This window comes from Sminthopsis crassicaudata, chromosome 1 (assembly GCF_048593235.1).
Source record: "Sminthopsis crassicaudata isolate SCR6 chromosome 1, ASM4859323v1, whole genome shotgun sequence".
Taxonomy (NCBI): Eukaryota; Metazoa; Chordata; class Mammalia; order Dasyuromorphia; family Dasyuridae; genus Sminthopsis; species Sminthopsis crassicaudata.
In genome coordinates, this window is record NC_133617.1 from 233,230,776 (window position 1) to 233,249,728 (window position 18,953).

At 33.7% G+C, this 18,953-nt stretch overlaps 1 protein-coding gene across 7 annotated transcripts in view; it reads left to right on the plus strand.

Annotated features, from left to right (window-relative positions):
* GREB1L (GREB1 like retinoic acid receptor coactivator) overlaps nt 1-18,953 on the plus strand; it is a 286,115-nt gene that overhangs the window by 190,777 nt on the left and 76,385 nt on the right. For all 7 annotated transcript variants that reach the window (XM_074276314.1, XM_074276303.1, XM_074276331.1 and 4 more), the window contains one exon: nt 14,569-14,697. In XM_074276314.1, coding sequence (XP_074132415.1) covers nt 14,569-14,697 — 129 coding nt within the window. The remainder of the gene's footprint in view (nt 1-14,568; nt 14,698-18,953) is intronic.

Genomic DNA, 18,953 nt, shown 5'->3' on the forward strand with positions numbered 1-18,953 from the left:
TTTTTGAGTCTCAGAAATTTGTAGCTTAGGCCCCTCTTTCCTTTATATCATTATTTTATCCTGGTATTTTTAATATATCTTTTAATAATAGCATTTCTATTTCTCTCTTTATAAAACACCCTGACTCTAGTTATCCATCAGTACAAAATTCCATTGGTCACAGAAAATTTTTTGCTATTTGGTATTGGTGATAGTTACAGGTCCTTATTCTGGTACCTTGTCTTAACTTATCCTTGTTATTCTTTTGTTATGACATTCAATTTTTGTCCATAATTAGAAATCTCCCGTCAAATTTACAAATTATTAAGACAGATGTTGCCAAGTGAGTAAACTTCCCTAAGCATAGGATGATGTTCCTGTTTGGAGGGTCCATCCAATTCAGCAATGTACAATGAGTGCCAATTATGTATCTAGCTTTTTTTTTCAGTCTGCTAAGCCTTGTGTCTTGGGAGATTATTTTTTTAATAGTTTTTTTTCCAGTTACATGTAAATGTCTTGAATGATTATTAACTTAATTATTATTATTAATTATATTATTAACTTAATGATAAGTGCTATCTTTTTAACATAAAGATGACACCATCATATCTCAAAGATGAACATTATTGTAGGATGTTCAATTCAATAATTGTTTACTGTGAGCTACTATTTACAAGATTCTGAACTAAATACTAAGGAATGTTGACACATAAGGCAAAGTTCTAGCCCTGGTGAAGCTTGTGGTATTGTAGTAGATAACAGCAGCTATACAAATGACAACAAAACAACTAAAAAACATATAAGCAACAAAGTTAGGAGAAAGAGAAGTTTATTTCCATTTGGAGAATTCAGAAAATACATCATGATCATGTTCAAAGATAGGTGAAACATTTGAGATTGGTCTGGAAATATGAATAATATTTCTACAGGGGAGTCATAAGGACAGGATTTTAGATGTAGGGAATGGCATAAATAAAGTCATGGACACAGGAAAGCAGAAAACGATGTGTTTGTAAACTAGGAAGTGTGTAGGAAGGTTTAGCTGGTGAATCGAATAGGAAAATGACAAGATTGGAAAATGATGTCAGCATGACAATATTTATAATAGCTGAGATTTTTTATATAGTGCTTTTAAGATTTGATCATGGAATGTGGAGTGGATTAGGAGAAGAGAATGAGTAGTGAGTTCATTTAAAAGGCTATTTCAGTAGTTCATGATAGAGGTAATGACAAATGTCTTTAGTATGATAACAGTAGTAATAGAAAATGGGACAATTAAAGGAAATATATTCTGAATATGGGATCTACAAGACTTGACAATTTCGCATCTATTAAGTTGAATTCGAGAAATTGGTAACTTTTCAATTATAAGTGTTTAGGGAAATGTTGGTACCAATGGCAAGTTTAAAGGAGGATATTCAAGGAGAAGTATAAGGATGGTATTGGGCATGATAAGTGCCAGTAGAACATCTATCTAGAAATGTCCAATATTTGAAATTAGGTTTGGAACTCGGGAGAGAACAGAGAGTGGGAAATTCAGTTTTTATAGTTATTTGAATAGAGATAATAGTTGAAACTATAGAAATGAAGAGATTGCTGACATATTATGGGTATATGAATATAATTTTGTTGTAAGAAGAATTCTATGAAGAATGGGAAAATTTTATGAAATAATACAAAATAAAGAATCAAAAAAACATACACACATACTCTCTCTCTCCCTCTCCTTTTCCACATATATATGTGCATATATGTATATGTATATTTATTAATTAAACATATAAAGAGTAGAATGATGTTAATGACAAATATTAAAAGGCACCCGAATTCAGATTAATTGCAGGAGCAAAGTTGGATCTGGAAAATAGGATAGAAGATCTCTTTCTCACCTTAGAAGTAAGAGGCTATGGGTTCTAAGCATTAAATCTACTTGTATACTTACTTGCTTTGTTAGTGTTGTTTAGTTGTTTTTCCTTGTTACTGATTAAAGTTAAAAAGCTGGTGGGGTAAAGTGGAAAAATATATTGTGAGATGATTGATGTTAAGAAAAAAAGGGAAAAAAAATCCTAAAACACTTATTTTTAAAACTGTGGTGAAAAATGTATATCATTACTGCAACAGTTAGAACACAAAAATCATTAATAGTGAATGTTGAGAGTTACCAAGATGAAGCTTTGCTCCCAGGAAGAGATAGGAAAAGATACTTCTTTAGCATCTTTGCAGAACTGGAGGTCTACATATGGTGAATATTGCATAGAACATCAGATTTTTTTGATAGATTGATTGGTTTTTCCGAATTTTGTTTCTCTTCCAATCTTAAAAATAATTTACAAAGGAAGCCTCTGGAAGGGGGAAGGAGAAGGAAATGTCAGTGATATAAAAATGAGATATCAGCAATAATATTTTAAAATGGTTGGGGGGAGCCAAAATCCTGGAGGAGGCCAAACATAATGGGAACAAAAGCATAGATGAAAGAGCCTAAACAAGAAAAAAAAAAGTACTAGTCCTCTGAAACAGGATAGAAGTAGAGAATCTGATTTGTTATTTTTTTTCTAGCTGGTGATAGGGATGTTAATTAAGCCAGACTTTCACTTTCACAGATTCCTTTTGTGACCAATAACATAAATTTTTTAAAGGATACAGACCTTGAGCTTATAATATAATCTATGTGTGAAATTGGCTGTTTCCTTCAGGGCACAAGTCCCTATAAATACATCCTTAGATGTTTCTTGGGGGTCTGGGCCTGGTTTGAGATTGGACAAGCATCGTCTACCAAGATCAGGTGTGTTTGGGGGAGAAAGAGAGTAGTAGCAGACTCATGGAAGGATATTGTAGGATCCCAAAATTTTGAGCTAGAAGGGACCCTTGAGGACATTTTACAAATGAAGAAACTGAAGTTTAGAGAGAGTTCTATATTCTTATGAAATCATAGATTGGGGGGGGGGGGTTGGAGGAGAGATTTCAGATACTGGTAACACAACCAAGATGAAGTAATCCCTGTCCTTAAGTAAGTTAGATTCTATGGGAGGAGAATAGGGATGATGCATTTCAATAAACACAAAATAGATAGAAACTCCCTGAAGACAAGACTTGAGGAAGAGGAAGGAGTGTAAAGTGACTTCAAGGTCATAAATCTTGATGACTGGAAAAATGAGTGTACATTCAGCAAATGTCTACTTCTGTTTTTGCTATGTTACATTGCCTTTCCAAGAAATGTTCTTTCATCTTCTGCCTCCAAGACTACACATTTTCATAACTTATCATAATAATGCCTTATTGACTCTTAAATGTTTTAATTTATATTAGTGATATCACTTAAGCAATATTATCATACAGAACATTAACTATTATACTGAATTTATTTAATTTTTGCACTAAACTCTTTTCATCTATCTTTGGTCTTGGTCTTCATAGTTAGTGGATCATAGAACTTGTTTTTTACTTCATACTTGAGTTTTCTGTTGGGAGTCAGAAGATCTCTTTAAGAATCCTATCTCTAGCAGTTACCACATATCTGACTTTGACCTAGTCCCTTAATCAACAAACTTGGACCTGTTTTCATACCTTTAAAATGGGATTGAGCGGTTAGAGGAAGAGGCTGAACTAGATAATCTCTTACATTTTTCCTAGTACAAGATGTGAGTCTATGATTTCCCAAATTAGAAAAACATAATGCCACCAGCAAGGTGTCTAAACAAAACAATAATCAATCAATCAGCAGGTATTTTTAAGTATCCACCATGTGCACAGATACTGGTGCTATAAGAGAGAAAAGTATTTACATAGTACCTATTATAGGACCAGGAACTGTTCTAAGTAAGTACTAACAAATATCTCATTTGATCTTTACAATAACTTTAGGAGATAGGTGCTATTATAATTCCCATTTTGCAATTGAGGAAACTGAGATACACAGATAAACTGACTTGCCCAGGGTCATAAATGTCTGTGACTAGTTTTGAATTCAGTTTCCTAACTCCAGACTTTAGTGCTCTATCCACTATTTATAAGTACAAAGGATGAAGTAAGTGCTCATTGCATTAAGCTTACTATTCTAGTAGGGTAAACAAGTACATATAAAAATACAGCATAAAAATAAAGTTAATACATGTGTGTGTGTGTGTATACACACACACACACACATATATATATATGTATGTATTGCATGTATATATGCAAAAGGAAGTTAGAAAGAAGGATATTAATAGTTAGGAGGATTAGGAAAGACTCTATGCAGAAGATGATACCTGTGCTTTATCTTAAAGGAAGAGAGGAATTCTATGAGCAGAAGGCAAAGAGGAGATTCTTTCAAGAAATAGAGGAAAGCCACTACAAAGATATAGAGATGGTGTTCCCTATTGGAGGAAAGCCAAATTTGTCTGAATCACAGCATATAAAAATAAAGTTAATGTCCAATAATATTGGAAAGATGGATTAAGATCATGCTGTGCAGGGCTTAACAAGAGAGTTTTCATTTTATTCTAGAGGCATTAGGAAGCATTAAGTAGGGGAGTCACATAGTCAGATCTACACTTAAGAAAAATTATTTTGGCAACAGTACATAGGATGGACTGGAGTAAGGAAAGACTTGAAGTAAGGAAATTAGTTAGGAGGCTATTCTAGTAATAAAGGTAAAAGATGATGAGAACCTGAACTAAGGCAATAACTGTGTGACTAGAGAGAAGGGATCAGATGTTGTGAAGGGAGGAATGTCAATATTTGGCAACTGATTAGATATTTGGAATGAAAAAAGTGAGGAATCCAGAATAATGCTAAGATTATCACCCTGGTAGACTGAAAGTCTGGGGAAAGCAAGGAAGAGATGAAGGTTTAAGGGGAAGATAATGACTTCATTTATGTTGTGTTTCATATTCCTCTTAAACATTCAGTTTGAAATGTCCAATAAGATATTGATAATAGGAGACTGAAGCTCAGAGGAAGGACTAGAATTCAATAAATAGATCTGAGTCATGTATTTAGAAATGATAATTAAACACTTGAGAATTCATAAGGTTACTGAAAAAGAATGTTGAAAGAAAAAAGAAGTTTTAATAGAGAGCACTGATAGTTAGAAGACATAATATGGATGATGATGAACCAGTAAAGGAGACTCAGGAATGTAGTCTCAGAGGTAGTTTGTAAAGCAGGAGAGTGTGTCCTGGCAGAGAGGGTGATCAGCAGCGTGAATACAACAGATAATTCTGGAATTATACCCAAAGAATTATTAAATTACCTATATCCTTTGACCAATAATACTTTGATCCAACAATACCAACACGAGGTCAATTTCTAAAGATGATTAGGGGAAAAGGAAAGAACTTATATTCTAAAATATTTATAGCAGCTTTCTTTGTGGTGGCAAAGAACAGAAAATTGTGGGACTGACTTTCAATTGGGGAACAACTTTGAGAAAATCATTTTGACCATTATAAATACCAGGTTAACTATAAAGGACAAATAAAGGACATATGACATACTTATACATTTATACTTATGCATATATACACATACATCTTTGTGTCTGATAGTAATAATCTCTAGGGTAGGGGGAAGTTACAATTATATTTTTATTTATTGTATATTTTTAAACTTTATTGTATATATGAAAGGATTAGCAAGTTGTGCATAACAGATTTGCAATTTAATGTGCAATCGTCTTTTTATTTTATTTTATGAAAATGCTTGTTATTTCATGAATTTAAAAGAAAAGAAAAGAAAAACCCAGATAAATATTGAAGGATTAAAGCTGAGAAAAGACCATGATGTTTGGTAATTTAAAAATCACTGACTACTTTAGAGAGAGTAAAACTTAATAATAAAATTGAAAATCAGATTAGAAAGGGTTGAGAAATGAGTGAAAAATGATGAAATAGAAGCAGTTGAATAGAAACAACTTTTTCAAGGACATTGGCTCAGAGAACTAGGAGAGATATAACATAATAGCTTGAGGGGGTAATAGGATAGTTAATTTTTTCTTAAGGATGGAGGAAAGTTGGGAATTTTTGAAAGTAGAAAGGAGCCAGTTGATAGGGAGAGGTCGAAGGTTCAAGAGAGAAGAGGGATAACTGAGAGTATAATCTGCTAGAGAATACAGGAGGTGATAAAATCAAGGTCAGATGGTTTGACCTTCAGAAGGAGAAAGCCTACCTTGTGAGAGGCTAGAGGGAAGGAAGAGAAATCAGATGATGTCTATTGGTTTTGAGAAGAAGAGAATGAATAAAGACACTTCAGATGGCTTCATTTTTTTTTTTTTCAGTAAAGAAACAAGGTCTTTAGTTGATAGGCAGTGGAGGTAAAGAAAATGGGGGTAGGGAGCACAAGGTGGGGGGGAGGGTGGAGAAAAGATTTAGGATAGCTTCTGAGAGAAGTGAGATAAGGAATCAGGTAAGAACTTTTATTTGCTTCAGATTAGTTATAATATGTAAAAAGAAGTCACCTATAACCATATGTCAGTCAATCAGCAGACATTTATTAAGTGTCTACTATATGCCAGGCACTATGCTAAGTGTTGGGAATACAAAGGAAGGCAAAAGACAGCTCTTGCCCTTGAGGAGCTTATGTTTTAATAGGAGAAACAATATTAAAAAATAGAGAATAAATTGGAGATTATCAACAAAAAGAGGATCAAAAAAGATATTTTAGAAATTTTTAGAAAGTGAGAAATTTTGTAGAATATGAGACTTTAACTGAGACTCCAAGATAGGGGTAAAGGTAAGGAGGTACCCCTATCTTGGAGTCTCAGTTAAAGTCTCATATTCTACAAAATTTCTCACTTTCTAAATGCTAGTGGGACATGTGGGACAGTCAGTAAGAATGTCCTGAATTGTAAGAGTATTTTATGTGAAAAACTGTAAGAAGGCTCTTCTTACACCAGATGTCACCAAATGGTAAAGTGCATGAGGATTAATAAAGTATAAGAGCCTTAGAGAAGTAGAAAGCATTCAGGTTGTGAATATTTGTGCATGTTAATCAGAGGATTTTATATTTGATCCTAGAAGTCAAGGAGCCATTAGAGTTTATTCAATAAAGGGATGACATAATCAGATGTGTGCTTTAGATAGGTGAATTTGACAACTCTGTGGATGAGATGATGTGGATGTGGATGAGGGAGAGATTTGAAACAGGTGGATCAACCAACAGTATTATTGTATATCTAGATGTGAGATGAAGATATAAGTGCAACAAGTATTTATTAAGCCCTTAATATAGGTCCCTTCTATTTTGAAGAGGAATGATCTTCAAACTGGTAAATATAGTATAAGTATCATGAAGGAAGACTTGAAGCCTGAGATACATGAGAAGCTAGTAAGACAGTAGTCCCATGCTACATCAAATGTACTTGTGTCTTCAGGCCTAGACCAGTTACTGAAGGAATTTATAGATAGTATTGTAAAACTGCTTCTTAGAAAAATCAAGGTAGCAAGAATAAATATTAAATCCCCTTACTTTAACATTTTATAGTACTTCAAGAATTTATTCTTTCCGTCTTGGGAATGCTCCCTCCACTGATGGAGATTGTGACTTGATTGGGAGAAGCTGTAGCCAAAAATTTATTATTTCTATGTAGTGATACTCTGAATTTAAGCTTGTCCTTCTACGGCAAACTTCATTTGCATTGCTAAGATTATCCTTGAAACCTTCCCCTACTCTTATGTTATGCCTGGGGCGTGTTCTCTGCTAATGGAGAACCCATGGCCACAACTGTGAGACAATGAGGAGGTTAAATCCTATACTGAGATTTAACCAACCAATTGTACAAGTATAAAATGTGTTCTAAGTACAGAGAGACTGTGTTCTCTATACTTTCCATGTTAGTAATATAGTCTCTTTCAAAATTTTCAATTGGAAATTATACATTAAAATGCTCTTTGGAAAAAAATTTAATGCAAAAATAGATTTAATTTGTTCCATTTTGTTTCCAAATTTCTAGACTTCACTTGTGTCAGAGGCATTACCTATGTAAGATCCTATAATGTCTTTCAAATCCCAGAGTGTTCTTTGATCAGATCAGCTTTGGAAAAGGCATTGGAGTTTTAGCTGGCCAAAAAAATCAGTGTTCAATATGTGCCTCTGGGTATGGGGGGAGGAATTTCAAGTACCTCCTAGCTTTATGTCTATATCTCTTTTTGATCCAATCTATTTACTCTTTTCTTCATCTGTAAAATAGGGATAATAATTTGTACATTACTTATTTCGCAGTGTTTTGTATTGCTTGAAGTAGAGAAATGTGAGTTATCATCAGACCAAGCAGAGAGAACTTTAGGAGTGTGTGTGTGTGTGTGTGTGTGTGTGTGTGTGTGCGTGCCCAGGTTCATACCTATGCACAAATGCACTGAACTTACTGGGAACCATAAATGACTTGAATAAATTGCTATGTATAAACCTATGTCTGTGCATATATACATATATATGTGTATATATATATATATATGTACGTGTACATATATGTGTATACTAAAGATGCATAATTGATATATAGGATTAGATCCTTAGCTACCTGAAAAACTTCTTTATGCAGAGTAATTCATTTCCTGATGATCTTAGCTAACAGAAACTTTAATGCAATATGATATGATGCAAAGTAATCTTCCAGGATGGGTCAAATGACCGCTTGTTAAGAATATTGTTGAGGGGGGCAGCTAGAGGGTGCAATGGATAGAGCATCAACCCTGCAGTCAGTAGAATATTGTTGAGGGTATTCTTATTTTGAAATACTGTTGAATAATGAAAAGAGAACTGATAATAAGAAAGAACTTGGTTCAAGTCTCACATCTTCCACAGAATGACTTTATTACCCTACCTGGTCAGATCACTTAAATTCTCAATGCTCCAACAAACTTTCTAAGACTAAAAATTGCAGAATAGTTTCTAATAATTGCATTATTAGAGAGATTTCTCTACAGGTATTCTCTCTATAACAATTAAATCACAATTCTAGTCCCCCACCAATTTCTAAATCAAATATGATTTAATTAGATAGTCTTTGAGAGTCCCTTTCAACTCTAAGGTTTCAAAATTCTCTGATCCTGAAACATTATTTTGATTCTTTCTTTTAGAAGTATTGAGCAGAAAGAGAATCTAGAAAAAATATACTGTAGTATTTGAATGAGAGATAATAAGGTGGCTTGACAGTAAATTTATAATTGAGATGGGAAAGAGAGAAGTTGCATTCAGAGAACTAAAGAGGACTTCATTATTCTCTGCTTGGACCAAGACGGTTGAGCATATCACTAAAAGAAATTAAGTGGTATAGAAACGGGGAGGGGGGGACGGGAGGCACAGATTTTGTTTTTGTTAACATGTAGTTTGAAGTGCCAGCAAAAAGATCCAGATTGAAAAACCTCTGAGTAAATTAAATGAAAAGTGATAGCAAATGAGGTAAAGATTGTGATCATCACTCATATTCAGAAGTCAACATTTTTTTGGCTTCCCCTCTAAGTCTTATAAAGACCATTTATATTATACTTCAATGCTAATTCATGTTTAATTAATTTATCTCTTACCCTATGATAGTTTGTATATCACTCATTTGAATTCATAAATAATGCAAAATAATGACTTTTATAATGAGTCTATAGAAAACAATAACTAATTTAAAATGAGAATCATGCCTACAGATTTTCCTATAATGGATCTTGAACCTTTTTGATGGTATATTCACTTAGATTATTATTATTATTTGATTTTAATTTACTTTTACAAATCTTATCAACTGAATAAAAATACTTCTTTTATGTTTGGCATGTTGTGACTATAATAAAAGTTGTTTTTTTTATTTGACTACTAAAACAGTTTGGATACCCATTCTAAGATTTCACCTAGTCCCACTAAAGGCTATTGTTGTGGAGAGAGTAAGCATCATTGGGACCAGATAATACTTCTTTAGCTGAGAAACAAGGAAAATCTTTGCTACCTAGAAGCCTTCAGCCTGGGAAGTGGCTAAACTGCTGGGTTATTAATGTAAAGTGAGGCATGCTACCAGAGATAAAGACTGTTAAATTGAGAGCTTAGAGGCAAGAGGCAAGACACTGATCAGAGGTGTGCTGATCACAGAGCTACAAGTAGAGTTCAAAAGAGGTTGTCTAAGGTGAGATTAGAAAGACCAGGAAATTCAAGTTCTACAAAGTCCCAAATAGTAGGTTAAACTCAGAATTATGGAAGGGATTTGCATGTTTTTATATTTAGGAAGGAGAGATCAGCCTTCCATTTCTTTGTTGTTCAGTCATTTCAGTCATGTCCAACTCTTTGTGATTTTATTTGGGATTTTCTTGCAAAGATATCAGAATGGTTTGCCATTTCTTGCTCCAATTAATTTTATAGATGATGAAACTGAGGCAAAACAGTATTAATTGACTTGTTTAGGATTACAAGTCAGTAACTGTCTGAGGTTAGATTTAAACTCAGAGATAAAATTCTTCTTAATACCAGGTCAGTCACTTAGCTGTCCTCTTCTAATTTTCCCTAAATTAGCTTCTGTTGGACAGCTCCTTGCTCCCACAGGTTGACAGCCTGCCTCCTTCTAAGGAAATGACTCTGTTAGAATGGTAGCAGATACCCACTTGGTACATATGTATAAATACTTTTGATAAGATTTTGTTTACCAGAACTATAGCCCATTTTTATGCCCTTTTTTATAATGTTCTTTGTTCATTATTGCTAAGTTTTACATTAACTATGACATTCCATAACTCCTACAATTTGGATTTTTATTAACCAGATTTTAATTAGAAACATGGAAGCTATATTAATTCATTAGATACACTAGCAAAACAGTTTGTTAAATTGTTTCATAGTAACCTAAAAAAAACAGGTGATTTCCCAGAATCAGCTTTCTCTGATGAATTACTGTATAAAACTCATTGGCAAAGTTTAGAAAGAGAGCATGGTATATAGAATGGTGGTATCAAGCTCAGATAGTAAAGAGGTCATTGAACCATACATAAGAATCCCTGTGGGTTACATTGATTTAGAAAACATCAAATTAATATTCTCTCTATTCTATTGTTTTAAAATTTTTTCTGTTAAATATTTTCCAGTTGCATTTTAGTCTAGTTCTGACTACATTCAGGAATGTTGTATAGCCCATGCTAGATTTGTAGAGAAAAAGACCCAAGTTTAAACCCTCTCCTCTTTACTAGTTATGACCACCAACAAGTGACTTAACTTTTGCCTGAATTTCTGGCAATCTTCTGCTATTTTCATGTTGGTTTTCCATCAATACAGTCACAAATCCTTCAGGTCTTGGATCTAAGTTCTAGAAAAAAGATTATCCTATTGTTTAGAACTTTTAAAAATTTGTATTCATAACACTGAAATTCTGAAGAAAAAACTTAAAATTAGTTCCTGGTGATGTTAAATGTTTGTGTAGATAAATGGACTTTCTCAAATTTAACCACTCTGTGTCATTGACAGCTGGTAATCTGCCTCTGATTTAACTTTGAAAATCTGTTTCCTAGGGAGTCCTCACTCTCACTTGGGTAGTTTGCTGAGCTGAGATAATTAGTCTACAGTTTCTGTTTCTTCATCCAATGACTAGCCTTACTGGATGAATGAATTGAACTTCTATGTTGTTGACTCTCTTTTGCACATTCAAAGAGAGAGTAACCATCAAGAATGAAATACTTCCACTAGAACTCCTGGATTGGATTAATCCTTTGGGAAGTAACTTCCAGAGTATAAGAAAATGTCAGGCTTGCAAGCTGCTTGGTAGATGTTTATCATCATCATCATCATTACTATACTGCAAAGTTTTCTAATTATGATATTACATTTGTTTATCAATTCTATGCTAAAAGTAAAAACAGAAACTATAGGCTAATTATCTCAGCTCAGCCATAGTGTGGAATTCTAATATCTGGTGACAACTGGATCTCATGAGGATTAATGCTCTCTCCAGTCTCAACTCTTTAATTTTGGGCTGGCTACCTGACCATCTTCAGCCTCAGGCTGTCCAGTGTGGTACAGGATGAGTGGACTTAGCAGCCAATCACAGGAAGGAGTCGTGTTTGCATCAATATCATTTATTTCCTTTGAGTTTGAGCCTGGTACTCCCTCATTTGTTCTCCCCAGAGTTCTCACTTTTAAGTATGAAGGGAGAGGGAAGCAGTTCTGAAGTGGAGTGTTATATAAGCCATCAGAGAATCATTTAATGCCTTGCAATTTACAATGCAATAAATATGGCAAAAACCCCTGGGATTTTCTGAGAAGAAGTAACTAAATAGTTGAGATAGAAAACTAAGTTTAAGTTTATTTTTAAAAATTTTTGAATTATTTCTAATACCAACAATAAAACCACTCTTTTAGTGAGCTTTTCTCAAGTTCTCAAAGAAGTTGGATTAGTAATTCCCCTAGGAGTCTCTGACCTTCAATCCCTTACCTTGTTTCCTGTGTTAGCTGAATAAGTTGCCCTCCTGCTTAAAAGTCAGAGACTTTCAATCTGTGCTCAACCTTGAAAACTCCATCTGGCAAAACAGTCTTTATCTCCCCTTGACTTATCTCAAATAAGGAATGCTCTCTTGAGAGTAAACTATCTTGAATTGGGCATAAAACTAAAAAAACACCCAACAAATTAAAAAGACTCAATTAAACATCAAAATAAAAATCCTGACAATCAAAGAAGAGATTAACAAAATAGAAAGCAAAAAACATCATTGAAAATTTTTAAAAAACTGGAAGCTTTTTTAAAAAAATAGATGAACAATTAGCTAATATGATTGAAAAGCAAAAAGAAGAAAATTGAGTTCCAAAATAAAAAAGGAAAATTCACAACAAATGAAAAAATAAAGAATATTTTTGAACCATTTTTGCCTAGCTTCATGAAACTTTTCAGAAAGCTGATAAATAAAATTGGTGAATATTTTTTAAAACTTAAAATAATAAAATTAATGGAAGAGAATTGAAGTTGTGCTAGACATCAATGAATTTCCAAATAAGAAATCTTGGAATCAGAGTGATTCATGGTAAATTTGAAAAAAATTTCAGAGAAGCTAAAGCAACATAATACAAAGAGCTAGCATTATTCATAATGGGGATAAGCTAGAGTTCTTTCCAAAAAAAGATCTGGGTAAATCAAACACATCCATTGGTATTTGACACATTATTATTTCTTCTTTTTGACATAGCACTAGAATTGCTAGCTATAGCTATTAGGAAAGGAAAAGAAATTGAGGGAATAAACATAGGTGAAGAACCAAAATTATTGCTTTTTGGAAATGATATGATAATTTATCTAGAAAACTTTAGAAGGTAAAAAATTCAGCTGAAACAATAACTTTAGCAAAGTTGTAGAATATGAAATAAGTTTACATACATGGAGCTATTAACATCAACATTTTATTTTTATTTATTTATTTTTATATAAAGCTTTTTATTTTCAAAATAGATGCATAGATAGTTTTCAGCATTCACTCTTGCAAAACTTTGTGTTCCAATTTTTTTCTCCCTTCCTTTCTCCCATCTCCTCTCTTTGATGGCAGGTAATTCAATATAACATCAACATTTTTGTATAATACCAATAAAACCCAGTAGAAAGAACTAGAGAAAATTGTTTAAATAATCATTTTAATGATTCTATATACATGTATGTGTATATAGAATCATATATATATATATATATATATATATATATATATATATATATATATATATATATATACAGCTAAACATTGAACTTAAAGAAATTAAGAACGATCTAAATAATTCAAGATTTGGGATTCAAGAAAGTCAAGTGGTAGGAAGGAGCAAAACCTAGTAGACCAGCTAAGCAATCCATCTAACAGAGACATTACACCTAGAGAGGTGTTGCAGAACACAGAGATATGATGGGGTAGCTAAATGGTGTAATAGATAGAGCACAGGCCCCAGACTCAGAAAGATCTGAATTCAAACTTCGCCTTGAATACTTAATACTTCCTAGCTGTGAAATACTGAGCAGATCATTTAAGCTTTGTCGCCTTGGTTTTCTCAATTGTAAAATTAAGATAATAATAGCACCTACTTTCTAGAATTATTATAAGGATTAATTGAAATATTATTTGTAAAAGCACTTAGCACAGTGCCTGGCACATAGTAGGTGATAGATGTTTATTCCCTTTTCCTTCCTTTCTTCTTATTACTTAAGATTTTTTCATAGTTTTTTTTTTAAAATAGCAATAACCATATTGATATATTTTTCTGTTCCCCCACTCTTGGAACTTTAAATGGTTTCTAATTGTTTTGCTATTTATGCATTTATATTGATATAATACACATAAATGTTTATGTATATGTTTGTATATATGGATACACATATATAATCATATAAGTAGAAGCAATCTGTAGGTCTTCTTTTCTTTTAATTTTTTTTCTTAGGTTGCATTGCAATAGTGTGCTCAAAATGTGGGATTTGTTTTATCACTCATTTTGTACATACCAGATTACTTCCCAGAAAGACTGTGTTAATATTTTTCATTGCCATCAGTAAATACCATGCACGAATTTCCTCCACTCCCACCAGCCCAGCCATCATTAAGTTTTATTAATTTGATTTATTTTGGCTAGTCAGCTATTGTTTTAAATATTATTAATGAAAAAACTTCTTTATTTTTAAAGACTCACCAGTCCTCAGTCCAGCTAATTCTGCTGTTAATTTAAGTGGAACTCAGGAGCTGCCCAGGAACAAGAACCTTGTGAAACCACTGGCTTTATCTTTGCAGATTGTAGGGAAGACATACGCTTCAGGTAATGTTTTCCTTGTTATTTCAATTCTCCTATAAAGCCATAGTCTGGAAAGAATTCTTTGTAGAATTTTTGTGACTAATTGAAAAGAGCAAAAAGACATGTATGTGTTGATGTAAATAGATAAAAAGAGAGATGCCTGCTTTTCAAATGAAAAAACAGGGAGAGGCTTGAAGGCTTGTTTCCTCTGTATTATGCTCAGAGAATTGCTTCCTGCAATTTCTCCCCTGCCAAAGATATATTTTTTCATCTGTCAATGGGTCCTCAAGGAGCCTTTTGGTTGTCCATGTTATAGAAGAACCTCAAAGACCTTTTCCACTGCTTTCAGTGATTTTTAGAGGTTGTTAAAGGATGAATGGAGAGCTAGAATTCTCTCCATGAGCCTCTTAGATTTGTGATTCCAGGACTAAAGCCCCACAATGCTTTAAAAGTGACTACTCAACTACGATAAGGACACTGGATGAAATCTGGAGACAGAGAGCTATCAATTTCCCAGCATATAGGACTATTTAACAGTTATGTTAGTCATATTACCTAGCCCTTTGTATCTTTGTTCAGAAGAATGTATAATCAGATTGACAAGTCTTAGTTTATATTAATTTGAGGGCAGTTTGGGACAAAACACTTAATCTCTTTATATACAAAATTACATACAAAGTTTTCTCTTTATAAAATGAAGGAATTATACTTCTGCTAAGTAGCACCGTGAATAAAATCTTTGATTTTAGATGATAGCTTAGATTCAGTAATGTAATCCTAAAGAAGTAATTTAGCCTTTCTCAGACTCAGTTTCCTCATCTGTAAAGAGAGAACATTGGAGTTCCCATTGTTGTTGTGAGGATTAAATGAGATAATATATGTTAAGCTCTTTGCAAACTTTAAAGCACTATATATAAATGCTAACTATTATTATATTGGAATTATGTCTCTACCAACTTCAACTTCTGTGAAAGGAAAGATTTCCTTTGCTTTTAACATGGATTCTATTTCCTTAACTTGATATAATAACAGAATATACCTGTACTAGGGAAGCTATCTTCCTGTGATTTGCAGCAGTGCCTGTTTTTAGGACTGAAATGGAGATAAGTTTTAGGATCTAATCATGCAAAATCTAAGGGGTGGAAGGAATCTCTGTATCAATTAGAATCCATTCCTCCCTGAAAAAAAGAATATCATATGCAGCACGTGAAATGATAGTTATTTCTCTTTAACTTTAAGACCTGGAGTGCTGGGGAAACCACAGCTCCCCAAGGCAGCTCTAATTATTGGGAATTTTTTTTTCTTACATCAAGCCCAAATCTTCACCTTTGCTCAATCCACCCATTGCTCCTAGTTCTGCCCTCTGGGCCCAAGGATAATAAGGGCCCAAGGAGAATAACATGACCACATTTCAAATACTTGAAGATAATTATCATGGCTCTCCTAAGTAATGGCTTCAGACTAAATATCACCAGCTCTTTCAGCCATCTTCATGTGGCGTGATCTCAAGCCCTTCAGCATCCTGGTTGCCCTAGTCTGGCCAACTCATTAATGCACTTCCTAAAAAGGGACTTCAAGAATAGGATATTCCAGATATGTTCTGATCATGGCATAGTACAGGACAGTCACACCCTTGTCTTGGAAACTATGCTTGTTTTTAGGTAGTCTTAACTTTTTTGGTTGTCTCATTATATTCTTGGTTCTGTTGGGTTTGGAGCCCACTAAAACCCTCACATCTTTTTACAAAGATTGCTATCCCAGTTTGTACCTGTGAAGTTATTTAAACCTTGTAAGACTCTGCCTTTATCATTGTGAAATTTCATCTTAAAGCTTCCTCAGTGTTCTAGTCTGCCAAGATCTTTTGGGGTCCTGATTTTTCCATTCAGATTGTTAGCTTTGAATCATCTGTACATTTGATAAGGGTCTATACCTATATCCAGTTTATGGTTTAAAACGTGAAACAATATAAAACAAAGTAGAGATGTCTGGTGAGCTACACTGGAAATCTAATTCCAAGTTGAAATTGAATCATTGATGACTACTCTTTGTATTAGGCCTTTCATAAAATTTCTAATTTAGATAATTATATACTTTTGTAGTCCACATCCTTCTTTTCCTAACAATATGAATGACTTTACCAGATGCTTTTTTAAAAATCCTGTTAAGCCATATCCACAGTATTCCCTTGATTCACCAGTTTGGTAGTCTTGTCAAAAAAGGAAAAAGATCATAATGGTTCTTTTTCATCACTAATTCCCTATCTAATGTTGATTAACCATCTTTATAATAACATTAAATTCTAGAATTTGGACAGGTATCAAACACATACTTCCTTATCTATAGTTGCCACTTCCATTTTAAAAACTAAGAACAAAGTTTATTCTCTTCTATTTCTGTGGCACATATTTGTTTCATCTTTATCTCTTTTTCATGTTTAAAAATATTAGTTGGACATCACATTCCTCTTTTTTTGAATATTCTAGGCTGTAACTCATCTGAGTTTAGTGGCTTTTGTTCATGAAAACAGATACATATTTTCTTCCTATACTCTTAGCTATTTTAGATATAAATAAATTCATCATTGAGTATCAATGCCTTCTCATTGTTAGTTTTCATCATTCCATCTGCCTACTTATCATCCCTTCTCCCTACTTATAATGGCCCTTTTCACTTCTTGAAAAAAAAAGAATTCTATCTTTTTGTGGTCCTTGGTTTTTCTATGCTAGACTCATTTTGACCCAATTCTTAGAAAACTATTCTATGCTTTTGAAGAATTGGACATAACTGAACTGACTGAACAACCAAAAAATGTAGCTATTTCTTACTCCTTTTCTGCTGGAACTCTGTCTTCCCAGAAATCAGCAGGAGTCAGGATCACTAAATGTCTTTATTCTAGATCTTTACCCGCCTCCAACGCCAGGTCACGAGTGCAAGTGAGCGTGAGTTACACCACCCAAGTTTTTCTTACTCCTCCCACACGTCACTTCCCCCTCTTTGTCCCACCAATCAAGTCAGCACAGAACAGCTGGCGAGGGTCAACCTTCAAACAAGTTAATAGGGAACTGTCCAATTGGCAATTAGTCTCACGTGCTTCATTATCCAAGTGCATTGCTCAGTTCTAGCCCTAGTCTGGGCGGCCAAGCCAAGATGGATAGCCAAAAGAGGTAAGGATTTTGGTAGTGAACATGTGGGTCTTCTGACCAGGTGTTCACTCGGGAACCAACAAGTCAGGGCATTATGTGAGTAGGTATAATAAAGGCTTTTAAGATTACACGTGGCTGTTCTTGAGTGCGCTACCGGTTATTAAACTATAGATTCAAGAGATTGTGGCCAGAGACCTTTGAAGGCCTCAGAGGAGGCGAGCCGGGTAGAGTTCACACTGCTAAGGACAGTGGTCAAAGGTACTCTGGTGGGTCTAGGACAGACTAGTAATTGTAACTGCCAGGAGAGCACGTTACACTTTTCATTTTCTACCTGTCATCTTCTTTTTTAAATACAGCATATACTTTCAGATCCATATTCTTACCATGAATTCCATTTTATCTAATCATACTGATAGCTATGAAATCAATTTTGTGTTAAGAGTTTCTAGTTCACCATAAAAAAAAAAAAAAAACCATTATACTTTGTGCATTTGTATGTAGACATTTTAAGATATAAATTTTACTGCAATCTTCATTTTTGCTTTGGGGTCTTGGAGATTTCTGGGTATCTCTACTGCTATTCTTTCTACTGTGTGTTTGTTCTTCATGATATTCTACTTCATTAAAATCCAACAAGCATTTATATTAGTCACATATTATGTACCATACATTTTGTTAAGGGCTGGAGATTGAAAGATAAGAGTAAATTATCTTCTGTCCTTGAGGAGGTTATAATTTAAAGAAGGGGGGACAGCAGACAGACACAGGCATATTCAAAATTAATAAAAGAAAATTGGAGAGGAACAACAGTAGCAGCTGAAGGGCTCAGGAAAGGTTTCATGTAAAAAGTGGCATCTCAGCTAAACCTTCAAGGAGACTAGCAGTTATAAAAGGCAGAAGTGAGACAGAAGTCTATTTTAGACATGAAAGTGGAGATAAGAGATAGTTTATCATTTGTTCACTCATTTTTCAGTTGTGTCCAACTCTTTTGTGACCACTTTTAGGACTTAGCTACCTTATCGAATACTATAGATAAAGCAAAATGAGAATACCAGTTAGCTGGACTATATAATACTATGTAATAAGTACTATATAATACTATGTAATAAGTACTATATAATACTATATAATATAATA